The sequence below is a fragment of the Ictidomys tridecemlineatus genome, chromosome X (genome assembly GCF_052094955.1).
Source record: "Ictidomys tridecemlineatus isolate mIctTri1 chromosome X, mIctTri1.hap1, whole genome shotgun sequence".
NCBI lineage: Eukaryota > Metazoa > Chordata > Mammalia > Rodentia > Sciuridae > Ictidomys > Ictidomys tridecemlineatus.
In genome coordinates, this window is record NC_135493.1 from 85,976,554 (window position 1) to 85,997,647 (window position 21,094).

A 21,094-nucleotide genomic window follows, 5' to 3' on the forward strand; every position below is an offset into this window, starting at 1 on the left:
TCTTCAAATTTTGAACCGCCCCTAGGCGGGGCATCGAGATTGGGAGCATTATTGGGCGGGGATGGCGGCTCAAGCACTCGGTAGCAAGACTGGAGATGTAAGGCCGCAGGGACTTTCAGAAGAACCCGAGCAGGATTCCACTTCCTGTCAGGATCCAGAGAGGGTCACACCTCTCTGGCCAACTCAGAGCCCCACCCCTGAGGTCAAGCCGTAAATGCCTTTAAGGGCCTTTTATTCACATCCATTACATCAAAGATCATCTTTTCCTGGAAAGCTTTTTTAAATCCCCAGGTTAGATTAAGACACGCCCTCTTGAGTCTTTGGCAAATTTTTCCAGGCGAGGAGCCCCAGGGAATCTGCCGGCTTCCCAGTCGGAGGCCTGGCCCTTGGGGCAATCATCAAAAAGTGCTTGGAGGAAGTGAGCTGTTTATTTAGACATCTCTCTGCTGAGTGGAGAGTGGCACAGGCCCCATTAATGCTTGATGGTTGGTGAATTCCACAGCACTTCCCCACCCTCAAGGTTCAGTTCTATCATCTGTCACTGCAGGTTCCTAGCACGTCCCCCAGGGTCCTTAAAAATCATCATCATCACAGATGTCAAGATACACGTCGAAAGCCTCTCTGTTGCAGTTTCCATCAGGAGTGAAGACATATTTGTGGAAGGTTCCATCTACGCAGATGGCTGGGGGGGTGGGAGGGGTGGTAAAAGGTTAGGGGCTGCCACAGCCACACACTGCAGCCTTCTCAGGTGTCCCATGGTCTAGGGTCTACCTCCAAGTCCTTTGCCCAAGTGCCATACCCCTTACTGATGATGTGTTGAGCCACACACTCCAGCTCCCTCAGGCTTCTGATGGCCCTCAAATTCTTCTTGGTCCAACCTGCAGACCTTTGCCCATGCAGTACCCCAAACCAAGGGGCTTTTTCCACTCACCAATTACAGAATTGACGTTCTTGGACGTATTGCGACCAAAGGCGCAGATGCATGCTGACTCAGCAGGCACAGTAAAGCTCGCCAGGCTCCACTGAGAGTCCACGTATTGCCCAATCATAGGCCCCACCTTGCCCACACGAGCCAGCCTGCAGGCAGCACTGGGTAAGCCCAGGTGGGGTACATGGGCAGGGGGGTGGGGATGATACAGGGTGAGACAGAGGGTACTCACGCAGAGCGTCGGTTGAGGCGGGTATCCTTGAGAGCAAAGATATGGACAGTGCCCTTATCACTGGAAGCGCAGAGGAAGGAGGAGTCGTGGCTGAAGTTAATGCTGGAAGACAGACCAGCCAAGTGCACATGTAATGTGTGTCATGGGGTCACCACCCCACCATACATATCTTGTGCTCACCAGTATAGGGTTGCAGGGTCAGTGCCTCTTCGCAGCTCCACCAGTTTTTCCTTGGACTGGGTGTCAAAAAGGCGAATAAGGGTGCCCTTCTGGGAGGCAGAGGCCACTACAGTGCCTGGCTGGTTCAGGGACACACAGGCTACATCACTCTGATGTGCATTGATGGTGAAAGGAGCAGATGAGGTGCCAGGCTTTGTGCTTGCCAGATCCTGAGGTAGGAAGGAGCTGCTTAGCCTTGGAATGGCATGGAGGGGAGAAGCCAAGAGTCCACAGGGAGAGCCAGCCCACCTGTATTCTTGCCCACTGGACAACTCACCACAAGCTGCAGACTTCCACACTTGTGTCCTGGGAATACAAGCAGTTGCTTCTCCAGGCTGGGACAGAGGTCACAGAGCCCTAGGATGTGAGTATGCAGGAAGGATGGGCAGGCAAAGAGGAGAAAGGTGAGGGTACAGTCTCTCGAAATGGGCAGATTTGGGTAAGGGCCGAACTTCAAATCTCCATAATGGGTACATGTTATCTATAGAAACTGGGGGTAGAGTGAGAGTGGTGGCAGAATTTTGTTCAGCTGCTCTCCCCACCAGATTCCTATCCTCCCCCAAGCAGCTGTGGTTTCTAATATGCTTCTATGACAGCCTAGAAGCCCAGGACTCCCTAACACACCCACCCACATCTTCACTAGGTGTTTCTGCTCTCATCTGAGGCATCCAGAGATGGGACAGTGCTGAAGGTGGGGAGAGAGAACAGTGGAATAGAAGGATGAATAGACTGCACCCTTCAGCCCATTTGAGCATCTCTGTGCATGAAGCCTTTCTCCCTGTTCTTTTCCCCATGGTACTAGGGATTGAACTCAGGGATGCTCTACCACTAAGCTATATCCCCAATCTTTTCAGGGTCTCATTAAGTTGACCAGGCTGGCTGTGAACTTAGCATCCTGAGTAGCTAGGATTAGAGACATGAGCCACCATGCCTGACCTCTCTTCCTAATTTTTAAAAATACATCACAGATTATTATACTTTAATTATAACAATTCATAAATCCGGGGCTGGGGATGTGGCTCAAGCGGTAGCACGTTCGCCTGGCATGCGTGCGGACCGGGTTCGATCCTCAGCACCACATACCAACAAAGATGTTGTGTCCGCCGAGAACTAAAAAATAAATATTAAAAATTCTCTCTATCTCTCTCCTCTCTCACTCTCTCTCTCAAAAAAAAACAATTCATAAATCCATAGCGATACTTTCTAAAAGCATTTTTTAATTGTTGATAGGCCTTAATTTTATTTATTTATATGTGGTGCTGAGAATCGAACCCATGCCAGACAAGTGTGCTACTGCTGAGCCTCTTCCTATTCTTTGTGTGTGCTCCCTTCCTTTTTCTCCTATCTCTGTCCCGCTCCTGGACTCACACCCTTACACCTGCATATCTGGGTCCTCTCACCCTTGGGGTTGTCTCTGGTGTCAAATTCAAACAGCTTTCGGGGATTGTCAGGAAAGGAGTACACGTAGATACGGTTCCTCAGCACGATCACAATCCTGTGGGCATCACACAACACAGGATGGCCATGAGGGGAGGGAGGGCAGGCTGCCCAGATAGAACTCACTTTTTCACTTGCTCTGGGGACCTCCTGCCCTCCACCCCAGTCCTCCTCAGGCTCACTTGTCATGGCGCATGCGCACAGCCAGCACTGGCTTGGTGAAGGTGAACTCCAGCACCAGCTTGTCCTTGGAGTCCTTGCCCTCCCGGGCATCATCCCAGATCAGCACTGCTGGGCAGGTGGATGGGTTGGTGGGGCCAAGGTTTAGGGTGAGGGGCAGCCCTGGTGACACAGGACCCACCCCTTCTCTCCATTGGACCTTACCCCACTCCCTTGGCCTTTCACTAAATCCCCAATGTGAGCTTTGCATAGCATGATCACTGTGGGCAAGGTCCCTGAGGGACTAGGTTCTAGAACTATTATGCTTGTTTGGTGATGAGGAAATTAGAGTTTGAAGGGGTTTTGTCTGACCAGGGACCTTATAGCCCATAAACAACCAAGAAGGGGCTCATACCCAGGCTTATAACTTTCCCTCAGCAACCATATCTACCTCCAGGGTCTCAGTCCATACCCCTCAGAGATTTCTGTGAGGAATCCTAGGGCTCTGTGACTCACCTAGGACAATTCTTCCCATGCTGTGGTGGGATTGACAACAAAATACCCTAAAACAAGATGGCACTTAAGGCTCAAGCCAAGGAGGTGTTTGAAAGACAACACCAAGGTGTGAAAAAACTATTGATTGTGTGATCTTGGGCAAGTCAACCTCATTGGGCCTCAGTTTCCTCATTGATAAAAATGTGTGGCTTAAAATGTGACAGTCATAGGTTCTCTCCCTAGCACTGTAAAAATAGGAGGGGGAAGAATCAAGATACTTCCTACCAGAGTTACTGTGAGGATTAAATGAGTCAATACAGATGAAGTGCTTAGGACAGTGTCAGGCTCACAGTAAGTGTTCCATAGGTAAGAACATGGCACACAGAGGGCACTGGGTTAAGTGTGTTTGTTGTGTTCGGGATTGAACCCAGGACCTTGTGCATCTCAGGCATGTACTGTACCACTGAGCTATACCCTAAGCCCCAATAAGTGTTTTAAAAATGAAAACAAAAATCAAGCTTCTCAAACTTCCAAACTGTGGGCCTCACTATGGGAATCTGAGATGCTCTGACATCTTCATCTGCTAGTGCTTCCCAGGTTCCTGTGGGAGGCCAGGAATCCAAGGAATCTGGGTCAAGGGCAGGATGAGGGCACTTACCTGAGATCTCTGAGAACTTGGGGCTGCCACCACCGCCCACCAGGGCCAGCAGGTTGGAACGGTGTAGCATCTCTACCAGGCCCATGCTGCCCACCTGCTCGTGGTCTGCACAGGGACCAGGATGTCAGTGGAGGTAGGTGCCAATGCCCAGCCTTCTGCCCACCACCCCTCCCCCACTAAGTGGCTCACCCAAATGCCCCTTCTCCATCAGTGGTTCCACATTGTAGATGCGCACACCTGTCTCCATGGCACAGCAAAAACAGCCTGGGGATGGAAGGAATCCAGAACGCCTGGAGAGGGGAGCTTAGGCCTATGGCCCACCTCTGACCCTTCTCTCCTCCCCTCCCTCAAGGGTATAGGTACAAGCATTACTCACTTTGGTCTTGGTTGAAACGTAGGCTGGTCACCCCTCGAAGAGGCTGCTGAGTCATGGTTCAGGATTGTACCCCTAGATACAATAGTATAGAGTTGACAAGGGTCCTGGGATCTCCCCTCCACACCCTAGAACTTCTGTCCCTAAGTGATTTCTTCTCCTCCCCACTCTGCTAACTTCTCGACCAGACTACAGAGAAGATAAAATGGGAGGAGAGTCCTAAAGTCTCTGCTCTAAGCTCCAAAGTCCCCAAACAGAATGGCCAGGAACCCTGTTTTGTCTCACACATATTTTCACAATCCCAGACCCAGGCCTATGCTGACTTAGTCCTTGTACCTCCTCCTTAGACACTGACCCTTACTGACTTGACAGGAAGTAATGTGGTAGGGGACGCCCCAGTGATACCTCCTCCCTACCTCCAGCCAATCTTAAGGTGGCCTCAAACCACTGCTTACCCACTTCTGATCTTCACACATGCATACAGCACCCAACTCTGACTGTCAGTATATAGGGGAAAAGGGGTCAAATACATTTACTGAGACTGACTGCAGTGTGTGGTCCACCACCCACAGGAACTTCCCTCATGCCCTTCCTACTCTACTGCAACTCATTCATATATCTAAATCTTCTCACAATTTTCTCCCTCACAGACCTTCCCCAACTCCTTCTCACACCTTGCAGACTCTGCCTACCAAGGCCAGCTTAGACTTTCCCCTGGATCCCATTATGACCTGAAGACCCTACTTCAGTATTCCTGTATCACTTTTAATCTTCCACTCCTGGAACATCTGATTTCTTGTGCTCTGCTGTCCCTGGCTCCTACTTGAACTGGCTTAGATCCACCGTCAGGCACCCTATCCCCCTAATAGTGCTTCTCTAAACCCTCTATCCTCTCACGAAGACCCTGATCCAGGGAACAGCTAACCCTAAAAACCTGTTCCCAGGACACACCACCCAAAACCCCTTCCTAAGAAAACCTTAACCTTGTAAAAAAGCCTGTTCTGGTTCCTCCCCTCCCAAGATTCCTGCCCTAAAGAGCCCCCGTCCTCCCTTCAAATCCAATCTCCCTCAAGACCTCTACCTAGATACACTCCCCTGCCCATCTTCTAAAGTCTCCTACCTTTCCCCCCTCCATCTGACAGCCTCACTCCCCCAAGACCTATACTTTTATAGCTCCTCCTTCCAAGACCCCTTTTTTGGACTTCCATCCATTCCAAGTACCAGCACCACCCAAGAATCCTACACGGGATGCCTCAGGCCTCTTCTAAGACTCCTCTCATACCCCTTGCAACACCAGCACTCACTTTAAGACCCCTGGCCCAGATCCCTAACCTACTAAGAACCCTCCTCAAGACCCCACCCCCCGTGACCCCGATTAGCTCTGGGATGTGCTCCAGTTTCCCACCGCCTTCACCGACCTGACTTCAGTGCGTTCCTGACCCCAGGCCTCGCTGTCGGTGCCGCCCGCGGCCCGGCTTTTTGACCTCCCGGGCCTTGGTGCCCAGCTCAGGTGTTTACATCAGGCCCCGCTTCCGGGGGAGGGAGTCTGCGACCGGAAGTGACTTCCTGGCCAGACAACTCGATCGCACAACCCTTCTCGTCCGGTTTGCGGGTCTTTCGAGCATCCAGAGTGATACCAGGGTCCTCCATGGAGGGCTCAGGGAGCAGAGGAAGGTCGGCTATGGGGACAGAGGATACCCAAGGGCAAGGTTGCTCGAGGGCGTGGGAACCAGGAAGGGGTTGGGAAGAGAGGGCCTTCCCTTTGCTAAGCGGAAATGGGCCCAGCAAGCAACTCTTTAACCCATAAATAGCCAGAGGCTTTTAACCTTCCAGGCGAACAAGACTTGGTCCTCCGAGTTGGGCTAGAGTAGCTTCCGGCTGTTTGTCTTAGGAGTGGTCTCAGATTTAGGGAGGTGGCTTGAAAGGCTTGGGGCACAGGCGGATTTAGAGACCTTGAAAGTTAAGCCTTTATCTCTTTGGTCAAGGAAACTCAGGGATGGAATTATACTCTCCTCACTGCACCTCTGGTCCTGTTTTATTTACAAAATGAGAAATAGTTTTTTGACGATAAAAGGTATGAATGCTTACTGTAGAAACCAAAAGGCTTCCAAATTATGTGCATGCTGGAAGTATTTCTTTTCTTTCTTTTTTTTTTTTTTTTTGGTGTGTGTGTGGTGCTGGGAATTGAACCCAGGGCCTAGTGCATGCGAGGCAAGCACTCTACCATCTGAGCTGTATCTCAGCCCATGGAAGTATTTCTTAAACTTAAAAAATTTTGAGACAAGAATGGTTTCATACAATTTTAAGAAATATAAATTGTTACAATCAGAATACTAACACTAATGCAATATACCTTTTTTCCCCCCTGGTACTGGGGATTGAACCCAGGGTTGTTCCATCACTGATCTACATTCCCAGATATATATATGTGTGTGTGTGTGTGTGTGTGTATAAAATTTGGAGATGGTCTTGGTAAATTTCCCAGGTTGGCCTTGAATTGTGATCCTCTTGCCTCAGCCTCCGCAGGAGCTGGAGTTATAGGCATTCACCACCATGTTCACCCTACTCTTTCTCTAAAAGTATTTTATTTGTTGTTCTTTGGTGGGACTGGAGATGGAACACAGGTCAATGCATGTACTAAGCAATCATTCTATCACCGAGTTTCATTCCCAGCCCCTGAAGTATTGTTTTGATGCCTGATTAATTATAAGAACATCTGTTTAATTCATCTTTTTAACTGGCTCATGATATTCCATGTTATAAATATAGTTTTGTTCAGCTGTTCCCTCATTGATGGACATCTAGGTTGTTTCAGCTCATGTATCATTAACAGCCATGGAAATGTTTACCTGTGCACTTTGACCCCATATACCCTCCTAGGCATTTGACTCCTCAGCAAAGCCAATCTTCTGGCTTCCTTCAATGTCTACTTCCTCATGTCTTAGACCATATTTAACTTAATTCAGTTTGGCCTCTGTCACTGAGACTGCTGTTAACAAAATCACTGATGAGTAACAATCTTGCCAAAGCAGCAGTCACTTCTCTGCCCTCTCCTGGGACATTCCAGTGCATCCACAGTTTCCCCCCCCTCTTACTCTCCTCATGTTCTCCATCTCTGGCTATCCCTCCATTTGTATATGATTGATTTCCAAATATTAGAATCTTTGGGTATTGTTATTGTTTGAATGTGTTCCTCAAATTCATGTATTGGAATTTTAATCTCCAAATTCATATATTAATGGCATTTGAGGGTGGACCATTGGATGGTGTTTGGGTTCAAAAGGTCTTTGCCCTCAGGCCCTTGCCTTGGGAGTGGCTTTATTGTTGTCTTTACAATTGCAGATGGAACCCGGGGCCCTGTGCTCCCTAGGCAAGTGCTCCTCGACCTAACTACATTCTCAACCCCATTTATGCCATTAACTAGTGAAAGTTTTTTTTTTTTTTTCATTTTGTTTTGTCTTGTGGTGCTGGGGAAGGAACCCAGGGCCCCAGGTGATTTAGGCAAGTGCTCTACCATTGATCTATATCCCTAGGCCTTAGGTTACTTTTCTCTGAGTGTAAAGATTAAGGCAGAGGGAATTACATTATCATGCCAATTGAAAGTAGCCTTTTTGAGAAATTTGGCTTTTATCTCTGTGATCCTGATTTCTTGTAGATCAGATTTAAAGTTTAGTTTCAACTTGCCTTAATCCTTCCACAAAAAATTAATCTAAAGTAACCTGATATCCAATTTTTTTTTTTTTTTGGTACTTGGGATTCAACCCAGAGGCAATTTACCACTGAAGCACATCCCCAGCCCTTTTTAGCTTTTAATTTTGAGACAGGATCTCACTAAGATACTTAGAACCTCACAAAGTTACTGAGGCTGACCTTGATTTTGCAGTCTTCCTGCCTTATCCTCCCTAGTGCTGGAATTTTAGGCGTACACCACTGGGCCCAAATCCAATCAGTTATTTTTCCACTGTTCTTTCTCCCTGTCCCTGCTGTACAAGAAAAGTAACTTTGAAATGAACAATCTGATTTTTTTTTGGTTTCAGCTTTCTTCAGCCTTTCTGTACCTATAAACCAGCCTTCTTTCTTTAGCTCATTGGAACAATTATGCTTTTATGAAAAAAAAAGTATTACCCACGAGTCACAATTAAAGCCAATTACAAATTTTAAATGGATCTGGGAAAGGTGATACACTCCTATAATCACAAAACTTGGGAGGCTGAGACAGGAGGATTTTAAGTTCAAAGCTAGCCTGGGCAATTTAGTGTGACTTTATCTCAGAATAAACAATAAATTAGACCAGGCGTAGGAAGGGCTGGGGAGTGGCTCAGAGTTGGAGCACTTGCATAGAATGCGTGAGGCAGTGGGTTTGATTCTCCGCACCACATAAAATAAAGGTATGTGTCCACCTACAACTAAAAAAATAAATGTTTCAAAAAGAAATTAGACCAGGAGTGGTGGTGCATGCCTGTAATCTAAGCAACTCAGGAGGCTGAGGCAGGAGGATTTCAAGTTTAAAGCCAGCCTCATCAAATTAGCAAGGCCCAGCAATTTAGCAAGGGGCTAGGGATGTGGCTTAGTGGTTAAATGTCCCTGGGTTCAAACCTCAGTACCAAAATAAATAAAACAAAATAAAAAAGGCTGGCATTGTCACTCAGAGGTAGAGCATCTCTGGGTTCAATCCCTGGTACCACCAACACACAGATTTTCACTGGATGCACGTGCCTGTAATCCCAATAACTGGGGAGGCTAAGACAGGATGATCACAAGATCAAGGTCAGCCTCAGCAAATTAGGCCCTAAGCAATTTAGTAAGACCTGTCTCAATTAAAAATAAAAAGGGCTATTCAAGGAGGCTGAGGCAGGAGGACTCCAGATTAAAAGCCAGTCTCAGCAACTTAGTGAGGCCCTAAGCAATTTAGTAAAACCCTATCTAGAAAGAAAAAATAAAAAGAGCTGGGACATGGCCAGTTGGTTGAGCGCCCCTTGGTTCAATCCCTAGTACCAAAAAGTAAGTAAATAAATACAAGTAAAAAGGGCTTGGTATGTGGCTCAGTGGTAAAGCACCCTGAATTCAATCCCCAGTACCAAAAAAAAAAAAAATATTTTGCAATTTTGCCCTTTGGCACTATCCTATCTTTATAGATGATTGCTCTGGCTGCCTCTAATTCTTTGTACCACTAGAGACTGCTCTTTGATGGACCCCTAGGAATTGTGCTTTGGGATGTACACCCAGAAGCGAACCAGTGGAGTCAGAGGGTATTGAATCCTCCACTTGGTGAAGAACATCATGTTATTGTTCTAGAGGGACCCTTTCAGTTTACATTCCTATTCCTTGGTCTCTACTGACCCTCCCTGAGCATTTTTCTGTGCCTTTTTTTTTTGTACCAGGGATTTGGGGGATTGAACCCAGGAGCACTTAAACACTGAGCAACATCCCCAGCCCTTTTTAATATTTTATTTAGAGACAGATGCTTAAGGCCCTGCTAAGTTGCTGAGGCTGGCTTTGAACTCTCAATCCTTCTTCCTCAGCCTCCAGAGCTGTTAGGATTACAGATGTGCAACACCTTGCCCAGCATTTTCTAGCTTTCATGTTTTTTTTAAATATTCTTTTTAGTTGTAGATGGACACAATACCTTTATTTTATTTGTTTTTTATTTTTATGTGGTGCCAAGGATTGAACCCAGTGCCTCACGCATGCTACGCAAGCTCTCTCACTGAGCCACAACCCAAGCCCCATAGGTTTAACAGTCAGATAGGTGTTAATTGGTCCCTCAGTTTAACTGACATTTCTCTGATTATTGAATTCAGTCATCTTTTCATGCACTTGCTTGGCTTTTGAAGTTTCTCTTATTTCCTTTCTTTCTTTCTTTCTTTTTTTTTTTTAATTAGGGATGGATCTCAGGGCCTCCTACGTGTTAGGTAAGTGCTCTACCACTGAGCTATACCCCCAGGCCATCTTCTTTTGGTTTTATCTTCTGTCATATCCCATGATCATTTTTCTTTTGAGATTACTGTCTTTTATGCTGGGCGCAGTGGTGTACATCTGTAATCCCAGTGACTTGGGAGGCTGAGGCAGGAGGATTGCAAGTTTGAAACCAGCCTCAGCAACTTAGCAATACCCTAATCAATTTAGTGAGACCCTGTCTTTTTTTAATATTTATTTTTGGTTGTAGTTGGACACAATACCTGTTTTGTTTTTATATGGTACTGAGGATCGAAACCAGGGCTTACACGTGCTAGTTGAGCTCTCTATCCCTGAACCACAACCCCAGCCCGAGACCCTGTCTTAAAATAAAAAAATAAAAAAGGGCTGTGACTCAGTGGTTAAGCACCCATAGGTTTAATTCCTAGTACCAAGAAAGACAGAAAAAACAAAAAAGAAAAAATTGATTTTCAAGAATTCCTTGAAATTTTGAAATATGAATATCTCCATAGCTTTATATACTTTTAATATCTTCCATTTTGAAATGTGGTTTTAAAATTTGCCTACAATTTTGCTTTGTTAAGTAGATTTTTTGTGGTGTTTGTGTGTTTGCATTGCTGGGGATGGAACCCAGGTCTTCCTGCATGCTTGGTAAGCACTCTTTCAATCAGTGAGCTACATACAGTAAGAATACTAGAAATTATTATTATTTTTATTTGGACTACTGGGAATTGAACTCAGGGTGCTCTGTCACTGAACTATATCCTCAAGACTTTTCATTTTTTAAATTTTGCTAGGTTGCTGAGACTGGCCCTGAACTTGCAATCCTCCTGCCTCTGCCCCCTGAGTAGCTGGGATTGTACCACTACACCTTGGCACTTTTAACATTTTCTTGAAGACTTCTTTCCTCTCCTACATTATATTTTCCTACATTTCTTTCAATCAATTTCATCTTTGTCATTTAGGTCTTCAATCCATTCAGAATCTACTGTGGTTGGTGGTATAATGTATGAACCTAGTATTTTATTTCAGTTCATGCCACTTTCCCACACCACCTACTGAAAAGTATATGCTTTACTCATTGATCTGTGCTGTCATTTATGCACGTTTGGTTTCAGTCCATGCAGGGGTCTTACACTGACCTCCCTACTCTTTCACTGGCCCTTTTCTGTAGCAATACCATGCTGCTTTTATTATCTTGTGTGACATTGTGAAACAAATATTATAAATATTTAGCCATTTTTAGGCACATACTCCTTGGAATTTCTTTCTTTTGGTGGTGGTTTACTAGGAATCAAACACAGGGACTTCCAGAATTCTAGAAGGCTCTACCACTGAGGTATGCCTTTAACCCTCATTGGAATTTCTTAAGTGATAAGTGCCTTTATATGATAATGAGATGATGGGTACTTAGGGAATCCCAGACAGCCTTAGGGTGGGGGCTTGTTGCCAGGGGATCCAAACTTATTAGAGGGTTAGAACTTTAATCCTGCCCTTGAACTCCCTCCAGTTTAGGGAGAGGAGCCAAAGGTTAAATTGAACACCAATGGCTAGTAATTTAATAAATCCTGACTATGTAATGAAGCTTCCATTCAAACTCAAATGTGAGCTGGGGCTGTAGCTCTGTGGCAGAGCACTTGCCTAGCATGTGTGAGGCACTGGGTTCAATCCTTAGCACCATATAAGAACAAACATATATAATAAAGGCACACTGTCCATCTACAGCGACAAAAAAAATTTTTTAAATAACTCAAAAGTACTTGGTCCTGGATGCTTCTCCACAGATGGCAAGTGGACATGTGGGGCTTCAGGAGGATGACACACCCCTTCTCTCATATTTTATGTGCATCTCTATTATCTGGCTGGTTCATCTGAATCCTTTATAAAATACTTGGTAATAAAAAATTAAACATAAGTATTTCTCTGAGCTCCTGTGCTGCTCAAGCAAGTTAACTGAACCAAAGGAATGGGTCATGATTCAAATAAAAGGTGGTTTTTAAGCAGCACAGATCATAACCTGTTCTTTAGGATCTTAAGTAGCCATCAGTCTTGTGAGACTGAATCCTCAACCTGTGGAATCTAAAGGTATCTACAGTAGAGTCACAATGAAATTAACCAGAGGACACCCAGCTGGTGTCAATGGCAGAAATGATTGCTTAACAATCCCCACATAGATTGGTGTAAGAGTGTTGTGTTGGATGGTTGAGAGCAGGAAAAAAAACTGGTTTTTCCCCACATCTTGTATCTTTCTTATTTATTTATTTATTTTAATATTTATTTTTTAGGTGTAGATGGACATAGCACAATGCCTTTATTTTTATGTGGTGCTAAGGCTCAAACCCCGATCCCACCTGTGCTAGGCAAGCCATAATCCCAGCCCCTCTTATTTATTTATAATTTTGAAGACATTGTCTTTCTATTGCCCATGCTGCTCTTGGATACTTGAGCTAAAGCAATCTTCCTGCATCAGCTTCCCTAGTAACTGGGACTATGGACTACACATCTCTCCTTACCCTGTGTATCATCAGGTTTCAACCAGGGGAGCAGAACCTGTAGGTGTTAATAGCAAACAATAAATTTCTTCATATATGTTAGTGTAGAAAGTTACTACAATTACTGGCTATTTTGCTAACTTCAATTATTGGCCATCTTGCTAAGGCTTATCAGTTAGCAGTAGTGACTGGGTATCCTTCTTCTTAGTTTTAAAGGAATTGGATCTAAAATTCTTCTATGCAGTATGGTGCTTGCTGTGTACTTTTGGGCACGTAATATTTTTATTTTCATTTTTTGTTGTTGTTGTACTAGGGATTCAACCAACAGGTGCTCTACAACTGAGCTCATCATCAGCCCATTTATTTTTTTAAATTTTTTTTAAAGAGAGAAAGAATTTTTTTAATATTTTTTTTTTTTTTAGTTTTTGGCGGACACAACATCTTTGTTTGTATGTGGTGCTGAGGATCGAACCCTGGCCGCACGCATGCCAGGCGAGTGCGCTACCGCTTGAGCCACATCCCCAGCCCAATTTTTTAAAATTTTGATACAGGGTCTCACTAAGTTGCCCAGACTGGCCTCAAACTTGTGATCCTCCAGCCTGTACCTCTCAAGACAGGGCATGCATGACTTTTGATAAAATTACCCATCACATATTTTACTTTTTCTATGATAACTATATATATGTATGTGTATACATATATAATTTGTCTTCATTAGTGATTTTCATTAATTAAGAAATATATGTTCTAGCCAAGTGCAATGGTATATGGCTGTTATTCCAGAGACTAGGGAGGCTGATGCAGGAGGATTGCAAGTTTGAGGCCAGCCTCAGCAACTTATTGAGGCCCTAGCAACTTAATGAGATCCTGTCTCAAAATAAAAAAAAGAAAAATAAGGGCTGGGGTTGTAGCTCAGTGGTAAGATGCTTACCTAGCATGCATGAAGTATTGGGTTCAATCCCTAGAATCACATAAAAAAAAAAAACAACTAAATAAACAAAATAAAGGTATTGTGTCCATCTACAACTAAAAACATTTAAAAAAATAAAAAGTGGGCTGGGGTTGTAGCTCAGTGGTAGAGTGCTTGCCTAGCATGTGTGAGTCACTGGGTTTGATCCTCAGCACCACATAAAAATAAATAAATAAATAAAATATCCATTTACAACTAAAAATATTTTTAAAACAGGGGCTGGGTATGTAGCTTCATAGTAGAGCACCCCTGGGTTAAATTTCCAATACAAAACAAAAAAGCTATGGTCTATTTTATAAATTTAAAAATTTATTAACCTCTAAAGTTCTTCAGTATACCTACTAATCACAATCTCTTCTTTAACATTGAGCCACATCCTCAGTCCTTTTTGTTTTTTATTTTGAGACAAGGTCTAGCTAATTTGCTGAGGCTGGTTACAGAGTTGCAATGCTCCTGCCTTAGCCTTCCAAATCCCTGTGATTACTGGTGTGCACCAATAGCGCCCACCTAATTATTATCTATTCTTTCCTAAGAACAAGAAGAAATTCTTTAACAGTAGAGCCAGGAAGAGGACTGTAATCAGCAGCAGCTATAATCGCTCACAATGAGTCCACCTTCTGACAATCACAACCCTGTGGAATTTCCTCCCCTTCAGTGTAGGCTGAACCTAGTGACGAACTTTTAATCAATGGAATGTGGTAAAAGTTACAGGATGTCACTTCCATGATTAGATTTCAAAATACTGGCTTGTGATATGTTAGTGTTCTCTCCCTGTTGCTGCCATTCTCTGCCCACCCCCCTTTTTTTGAACCAGGGATTTAACCCAGGGGCATTTAACCACTGAGGCATATCCCTAGCATTTTTTAAAAATATATTTATTTATTAATTTTTAGGTGGACACAATATCTATATTTTATTTTTATGTGGTGCTGAGAATCGAACCCAGTGCCTAATGCATGCTAGGTGAGCTCTCTACCACTTGAGCCAATCCCCAGCCCCTCCCCAGCATTTTTATTTTTTTTAAAGAGAGAGAGAGACACAGAGAGAGAGAGAGAATTTTTAACATTTTTTATTTGTTAATTTTCGGCAGTCACAACATCTTTGTATGTGGTGCTGAGGATCCAACCCAGGCCGCACGCATGCCAAGCGAGCACGCTACCGCTTGAACCACATCCCCAGCCCCCTCCCCAGTATTTTTAAAACAAAAACTTTATTTTGAGACAGGGTCTTACTAAATTGCTGAGGGCCTCACTAAATTGCCAGGTTTGGCTTTGAACTCATGATCCTCTTGCCTCAACTGCCCAAGCCACTGGGATTATAGGCATGCACCACCACTCCCAGCCTCTCTGGCCCTCTTGTTGGCTTTTTCTGATGACACTAACTGCCATGTATGACTGACCCATGGTGAGGCCCATGTGTCAAGGAACAGAGTCCTTTGGTCCAGCAATCCTGTGAGTCATCTTGGATCTGAATCCTTTTTTTAAATTATTAGTTGTTCAAAACATTACAAAGCTCTTGACATATTATATTTCATACATTTGATTCAAGTGGATTATGAACTCCCATTTTTACCCCGTATACAGATTGCAGAATCACATCGGTTACACATCCACTTTTTTACATACTGCAATATTAGTGTATGTTGTATTTTCCTGCCCTTTCTATCCTCTGCTATCCCCCCTGGATCTGTATCTTTTACCAGTAAAGTCTTCAGATGAGATCAAAGCCCCAGCTGGCACCTTCCTGACCACCTTGTGTGAGATCCAGAGCCAGAGGACCCAATTAATCTCTGGCCAGACTCCTTAGGCATAGAAACTATAGTTTTTGTTTGTTTTAGTTTTTGTACTGGGGATTGAACCCAAGGGATGCTTAGCCACTGAGCCACATCCCCAGCCCTTTTTAATATTTTATCTAGAGATAGGGTCTTGCTGAGTTGCTTAGGGCCTCATTAATTTGCTGAGCCTGGCTTTGAACTCATGACCCTCCTGCTTCAGCCTTTTTAGCTGCTGAGATTACAGGCAAGCATCACTGCACCTAGCTATCAGGAACTGTAGACAATAAATGTGAGTTGTTTAAAGCTGCTTAGTTCTGGAGTAATTTATTATATAGTAAAGAGAACTAATGGAAAGACTTCTGTGAATACTCTATCACTTTCACCCTGGGCATGTTATTTCATCTACAAGGTTCAGTTTTCTCATTTGTAAAACCAAGCTAACAATAACATTGCATATGAGCTTTTAGGACTGTTAGTAAGATCTATAAAGGCACAACACACAGTAGGTCTTCATCTTTATGACTTCCATTCTTATAAATCTGACACTTGTTCCAATTGCAGTGCAACCAATTATAGAATACAGATTTCTTCACCACTGAAACTGCTTTATCATGAAAATTTCACTCAATTTGTTGTGTAATAGAACAGGCAGCCTTCTACATTCATTGGTTCCACAAAAATGGATTCAACCAATTATAGGCTGAAAATGTGTTTGTATTTTGTGGTGTTGGGAATTGAACCCAGGATCTCACACATGCCAGGCAGGCATACTTCCATTAAGCCACATCCCTAGTCCCTGAACAGGTTTTTGTTTTTTTTAATGCATTTGTGTTAGTGTGTTGGTGCACACTTATACCAGCAATCCAGGGGGATCCACACATTTAAAAACCAGCTTTAGCAATTTAACAAGCCCCTGAGCAATTTGGTGAGATCCTGTCTTAAAAGAAAAAAAATTTAAAAAGAGCTGGGGATATGGCTTAGTGGTTGAGCTACCCTGGGTTCTATCCCTGAAATGAATGAATGAATGAATGAATGAATAAAACCCTGCATTTGTGCTGAACATGAACAGATTTTTTTTATAATTTATTTCCTAAATAATGTAGTATAGTAACTATTTACATAATATTGTTATTTAAACTTTACAGGAGGCTATGGATAGGTTATATGACAATATTATACTGTTTTGTTGGAAAAGGTGATTAATACCTGTAATTCCAGCAATTTGGGAGTCTGAGGCAGGAAGATTGCAAGTTAAAGGCCAGCCTGGGAACCCTACTAAAAACCCTGTCTCAAAATAAGAAATAAAGAGGGCTGAGATTGTACTTCAGTGATAAAGTGATAAAGCATGCCTGGGTTTGATCCCCAGTACTGAAAAAAAAAATAAGGAAACTCCAAATACTATGCCTTTTTTTAAAGCAACTTGAGCTCTGCAGATTTTGGTATCAGTGGGGGTTCCTGCAACCAATCCTCCTTGAATGCTGAGGGATAATTATTTATAATGTACCTCAAAATGTATTACCTTTCAAATTAACATCTCCATTTTGAAGCCAGGCACAGTGGTGCACACAAGTAATCCTAGTAACTCAGGAGGCTGAGGTAAGAAGATTGAAAATGTAAGGTTAGCTCCAGCAACTTAGCAAAGCCCTAAGCAATTTAGTGAGACTCTGTCTCAAAATAAAATGGTTTGGGATATAGTGTTTTTTTTTTTTTAAGAGGGAGTTAGAGAGGGAGAGAGAGAGAATTTTAATATATTTATTTTTTAGTTATCGGCGGACACAACATCTTTGTTTTTTTTGTTGTATGTGATGCTGAGGATTGAACCCGGGCTGCACGCATGCCAGGCGAGCACGCTACTGCTTGAGCCACATCCCCAGCCCGGTTTGGGATATAGTTCAGTGACAAATTGCCCCTGGGTTATATCCCCAGTAGGAAGAAAACAAAAACAAAAACCTTCATTTTTCCAATTCAGTGCAACACACACACTCAAATTTTGTGTGGGCCACAATTAACCATGTTACACGAGATCATGAATTAGGCCTGGATACTGTAACCAATGTTTCCCATTCAACATCAGATCATGCCATAAAAAGTTTTCTTTTTCTTTTTTGAGGTGCTGGGGATCAAACTCAGATTCTCCCACATACCAGCCAAATGCTCTATCACTGAGCTACATCCTCAACCCCAATAAAATCTTGTTTCCTCAGAGAAAAAAGACAGTCAAAACAAAAATAAAAAATAAAAATCCAGGCATAGTTGCACACATCTGTAATCCCAGTGGCTCAGGAGGCTGAGGCAGGAGTTCAGTGAGTTTAAAGCCAGCCTCAGCAACTTAGCAAGGCCATAAGCAATTTAGAGACACCCTGTCTCTAAATAAAATATTTTAAAAAGGGCGGGGATGTGGCTAAGTGGTTGAAGGGACATCCTGGGTTCAGTCCCAGTATCAAAAAAATAAAAATACATATAAATAATTTAAAATAAATGAAAAATAGAAAAAAGAACAAAAAAGAAAACAAAGGATCATTGTAGTTGCTATGTAAATGGACCTCTATATTTTGGATTTTTTTTTTGGTACTGGGGGACTGAACCCAGGGACACTTTATCACTGAGCTTTATGTCCAGCTCTTTTTATTTTTTACTTTGAGACAGGGTCTCACTAAGTTATTTAGAGCCTCACTAAATTGTTGAGGCTGGCCTAGAATTGTCAATCCTCCTGTTCCAGCCTCTGGAGCCACCAGGATTATAGGTGTGTGTTACCAAGCCTGCTAATAGTTTGGATCTTGAATCTCTCAAAGCCCATGTGTTAAAGGCTTGGTCCCCAGGGTGGTGCTATTGGGAGGTGATGGAATTTATGGGAGGTGGAGTCTTGGTCTTTTGGCCATTGGTGGTGTGATCCCAACAGGGATTAGGGAACACCCCTTCCTCTTTTTCTCTTCCTGAGCTTGAGGTGAGCTGGTGTGGTCTGCCATGTGCTCTTCACCATTTACATCCTGCACCCCCACAGGAGGCCTAATAGCAATGGGTCTGCCTGATCTAGATTGGAATCTCTGCAACTAAGCTAAAATAAACCTGTTCATTTTATAAATTGATAATCTCATATATCTCGTTATACAGACGAAACCCACTCCGAAGAGCAGTTGCCCACACCTGATAGGGCAAGAGAATGTGGGAACATCTTCCTTACTAGATCCACATGGATACATGGCTCAAGTCTGGCTTTTTCCTGTACTAAATCTCCCTATAATTTTTGTGTTTGCTCATGAAACTTGCATTCACGCTGAGAATCTTTATGCATAGACTCACAGACAAACCTAGGAAATAGAAAACAAATGCCTGCCAATGATCATCAAAAATGAACACAAAACGGGCGCGCACACCCCCACAGAGGGGATGGGGGGCAGGGAGGAGAATATAAAACGAGAGGCGGGGCGCGCACCGCGGCAGAAGGAGCGAAGCTCTGGCCCAGCGAGGAGTGGGCGAGTACCGGGACGCGGGTCCGGGGCGTGGGTCCAGGGCATCGGGCTGTGTGAAGTCAGCGCGTTCACCTGACGGTGATCCTCGCCACCCCGAGCCAGGAAGGGCGATCTCCTAAGGCCCGCCAGAGGCCTCCGTTCCCCGTCCAGCGGCAGCGACGACGTCTTGCACCCTGCCAGCTCGGCGCTCCCGACCCTCTTGTGCCCCCGCCCTGCCTCCCCTTCTCAGCAGCCCAGCCGTGGGTCTGTGGCGGATGCAGCCCGAACAAGACCACTCAAGGTGAAGGATAATCTATAATACCAGCACTTTGAATGAGAATTTGTTTCTTTGCCACAAACTGAACTTTTCTTTCCTTTTTTCTTTTTCTTTCTTTTTCTTTCTTTTCTTTTCTTTCTTTCTTTCTTTTTTTTTTTTTTTTTTTTTTTGGTGAAGGAGTTGAAACAAACCTAACTTTGTGGCATAGCAGCTATGCAGCTTGAAATCCAAGTAGCACTGAATTTTATTATTTCATATTTGTACAATAAGCTTCCCAGGAGACGTGTCAACATTTTTGGTGAAGAGCTTGAAAGACTTCTTAAGAAGAAATATGAAGGGCACTGGTATCCTGAAAAGCCTTACAAAGGATCAGGGTTTAGATGTATACATGTAGGGGAGAAAGTGGATCCAGTGATTGAACAAGCATCCAAAGAGAGTGGTTTGGATATTGACGATGTTCGTAGCAATCTGCCAGAGGATCTTAGTGTTTGGATCGACCCATTTGAGGTTTCCTACCAAATTGGTGAAAAGGGACCAGTGAAGGTGCTTTATGTGGATGATAATAATGAAAATGGATGTGAGTTGGATAAGGAAATCAAAAACAGCTTTAACCCAGAGGCCCAGGTTTTTATGCCCGTAAATGACCCAGCCTCTTCAGTGTCCAGCTCTCCATCGCCTCCCTTTGGACACTCTGCTGCTGTAAGCCCTACCTTCATGCCCTGGTCCACTCAGCCTTTAACCTTTACCACTGCCACTTTTGCTGCCACCAAGTTCGGCTCTACCAAAATGAAGAATAGTGGCCGGAGCAACAAGGTTGCGCGTACTTCTGCTATCAACCTCGGCCTGAATGTGAATGACCTCTTGAAGCAGAAAGCCATCTCTTCCTCAATGCACTCTCTGTACGGGCTGGGCCTGGGTAGCCAGCAGCAGCCGCAGCAGCAGCAGCAACCATCCCAGCCGCTGCCGCCACCACAGCAGCAGCAACAGCAGAAAACCTCTGCTCTTTCTCCTAATGCCAAGGAATTTATTTTTCCTAATATTCAGGGTCAAGGTGGCAGTACTAATGGAATGTTCCCAGGTGACAGCCCCCTTAACTTCAGTACAGTAATGCCTTTGATGTACTTGAGGCCTATGGTGACCTCAACGAGAAGTCTTTTGTAGGTGGCTTAAATTTTGCTTAAATAACGTACAGTATTCTAACCAGCAATTCCAGCCTGTTATGGCTAACTAAGAAAACAAAAAAGTGTGTCGTACCAGTTAAAATGCACGGGCGCAAGAGGACTTTTTTTGCACCTCCTTGAGATTTTTTTTTTTAAGCTTATAGTAAGGATACATTCAGGCTTGGTTACAAAAATAAAACATGAATCGTTTTTCATTTGCCAACCAAGCACAAAGTTATTTTATACTGACTGTATATTTTAAAGTATACTCTCAGATATGGCCTCTTACAATATGTAAGATATAGCAAGGACATGGCTGATTTTTTTTATAAAAAATTACCACTAATAAGTGGGTTTATTGGTCTTTTCTAATTGTGCAATTTAATTTAGTACAAAATTTGTAAAATATCAGAGGATATATATATATATATATATATATATATATATTGTTTCTACGACATGGTATTGCATTTATATCTTTTTACTTCAGTGATCTGGGACAACAGCAGCTTCATGTTGTATTTTTTTTTACTGAAATTGTAAAATATCCATCTT

General features: G+C 43.6%; 1 protein-coding gene and 1 pseudogene across 5 annotated transcripts; one reads left to right on the plus strand and one right to left on the minus strand.

Moving 5' to 3' along the window:
- Positions 1 to 215: 215 nt before the first annotated feature.
- Positions 216 to 6,057, minus strand: Wdr45 (WD repeat domain 45). 4 transcript variants are annotated; one of them, XM_005338677.5, is made up of 11 exons: positions 5,920 to 6,057; positions 4,505 to 4,576; positions 4,318 to 4,392; positions 4,129 to 4,233; positions 2,999 to 3,104; positions 2,780 to 2,874; positions 1,657 to 1,736; positions 1,341 to 1,549; positions 1,161 to 1,262; positions 932 to 1,077; positions 216 to 682 (listed from the first exon to the last, which is right to left on the minus strand). In XM_005338677.5, exons 2-11 carry the CDS (start codon positions 4,557 to 4,559, stop codon positions 573 to 575), a joined length of 1,083 nt encoding a protein of 360 aa, XP_005338734.1. In that variant the 5' UTR covers positions 4,560 to 4,576; positions 5,920 to 6,057; the 3' UTR covers positions 216 to 572. The 4 variants fall into 4 exon arrangements, with proteins under 4 accessions (XP_005338734.1, XP_005338732.1, XP_077890982.1 ...); XM_005338675.5 differs by having other exon boundaries at positions 2,999 to 3,107; XM_078034856.1 differs by having other exon boundaries at positions 2,999 to 3,107; positions 4,318 to 4,418; positions 5,920 to 6,022.
- Positions 6,050 to 20,695, plus strand: LOC101973964 (protein Tob1-like; annotated as a pseudogene). The gene is made up of 3 exons (XR_013431850.1): positions 6,050 to 6,175; positions 18,765 to 19,403; positions 19,557 to 20,695. The product of XR_013431850.1 is annotated as a protein Tob1-like (transcript).
- The last annotated feature ends 399 nt before the right edge of the window (positions 20,696 to 21,094 follow it).

What these genes read in the sequence shown, in the direction of transcription:
- Wdr45 (XM_005338675.5), bottom strand. Translation starts at nt 4,559, where the DNA reads ATGACTCAGCAGCCTCTTCGAGGGGTGACCAGCCTACGTTTCAACCAA. An exon ending in GATGGAGAAGGGGCATTTGG is followed by an intron (nt 4,234 to 4,317) that starts GTGAGCCACTTA and finishes GTCCCTGTGCAG; the next exon opens with ACCACGAGCAGGTGGGCAGC. An exon ending in GAACGTCAATTCTGTAATTG is followed by an intron (nt 683 to 931) that starts GTGAGTGGAAAA and finishes CCACCCCCCCAG; the next exon opens with CCATCTGCGTAGATGGAACC.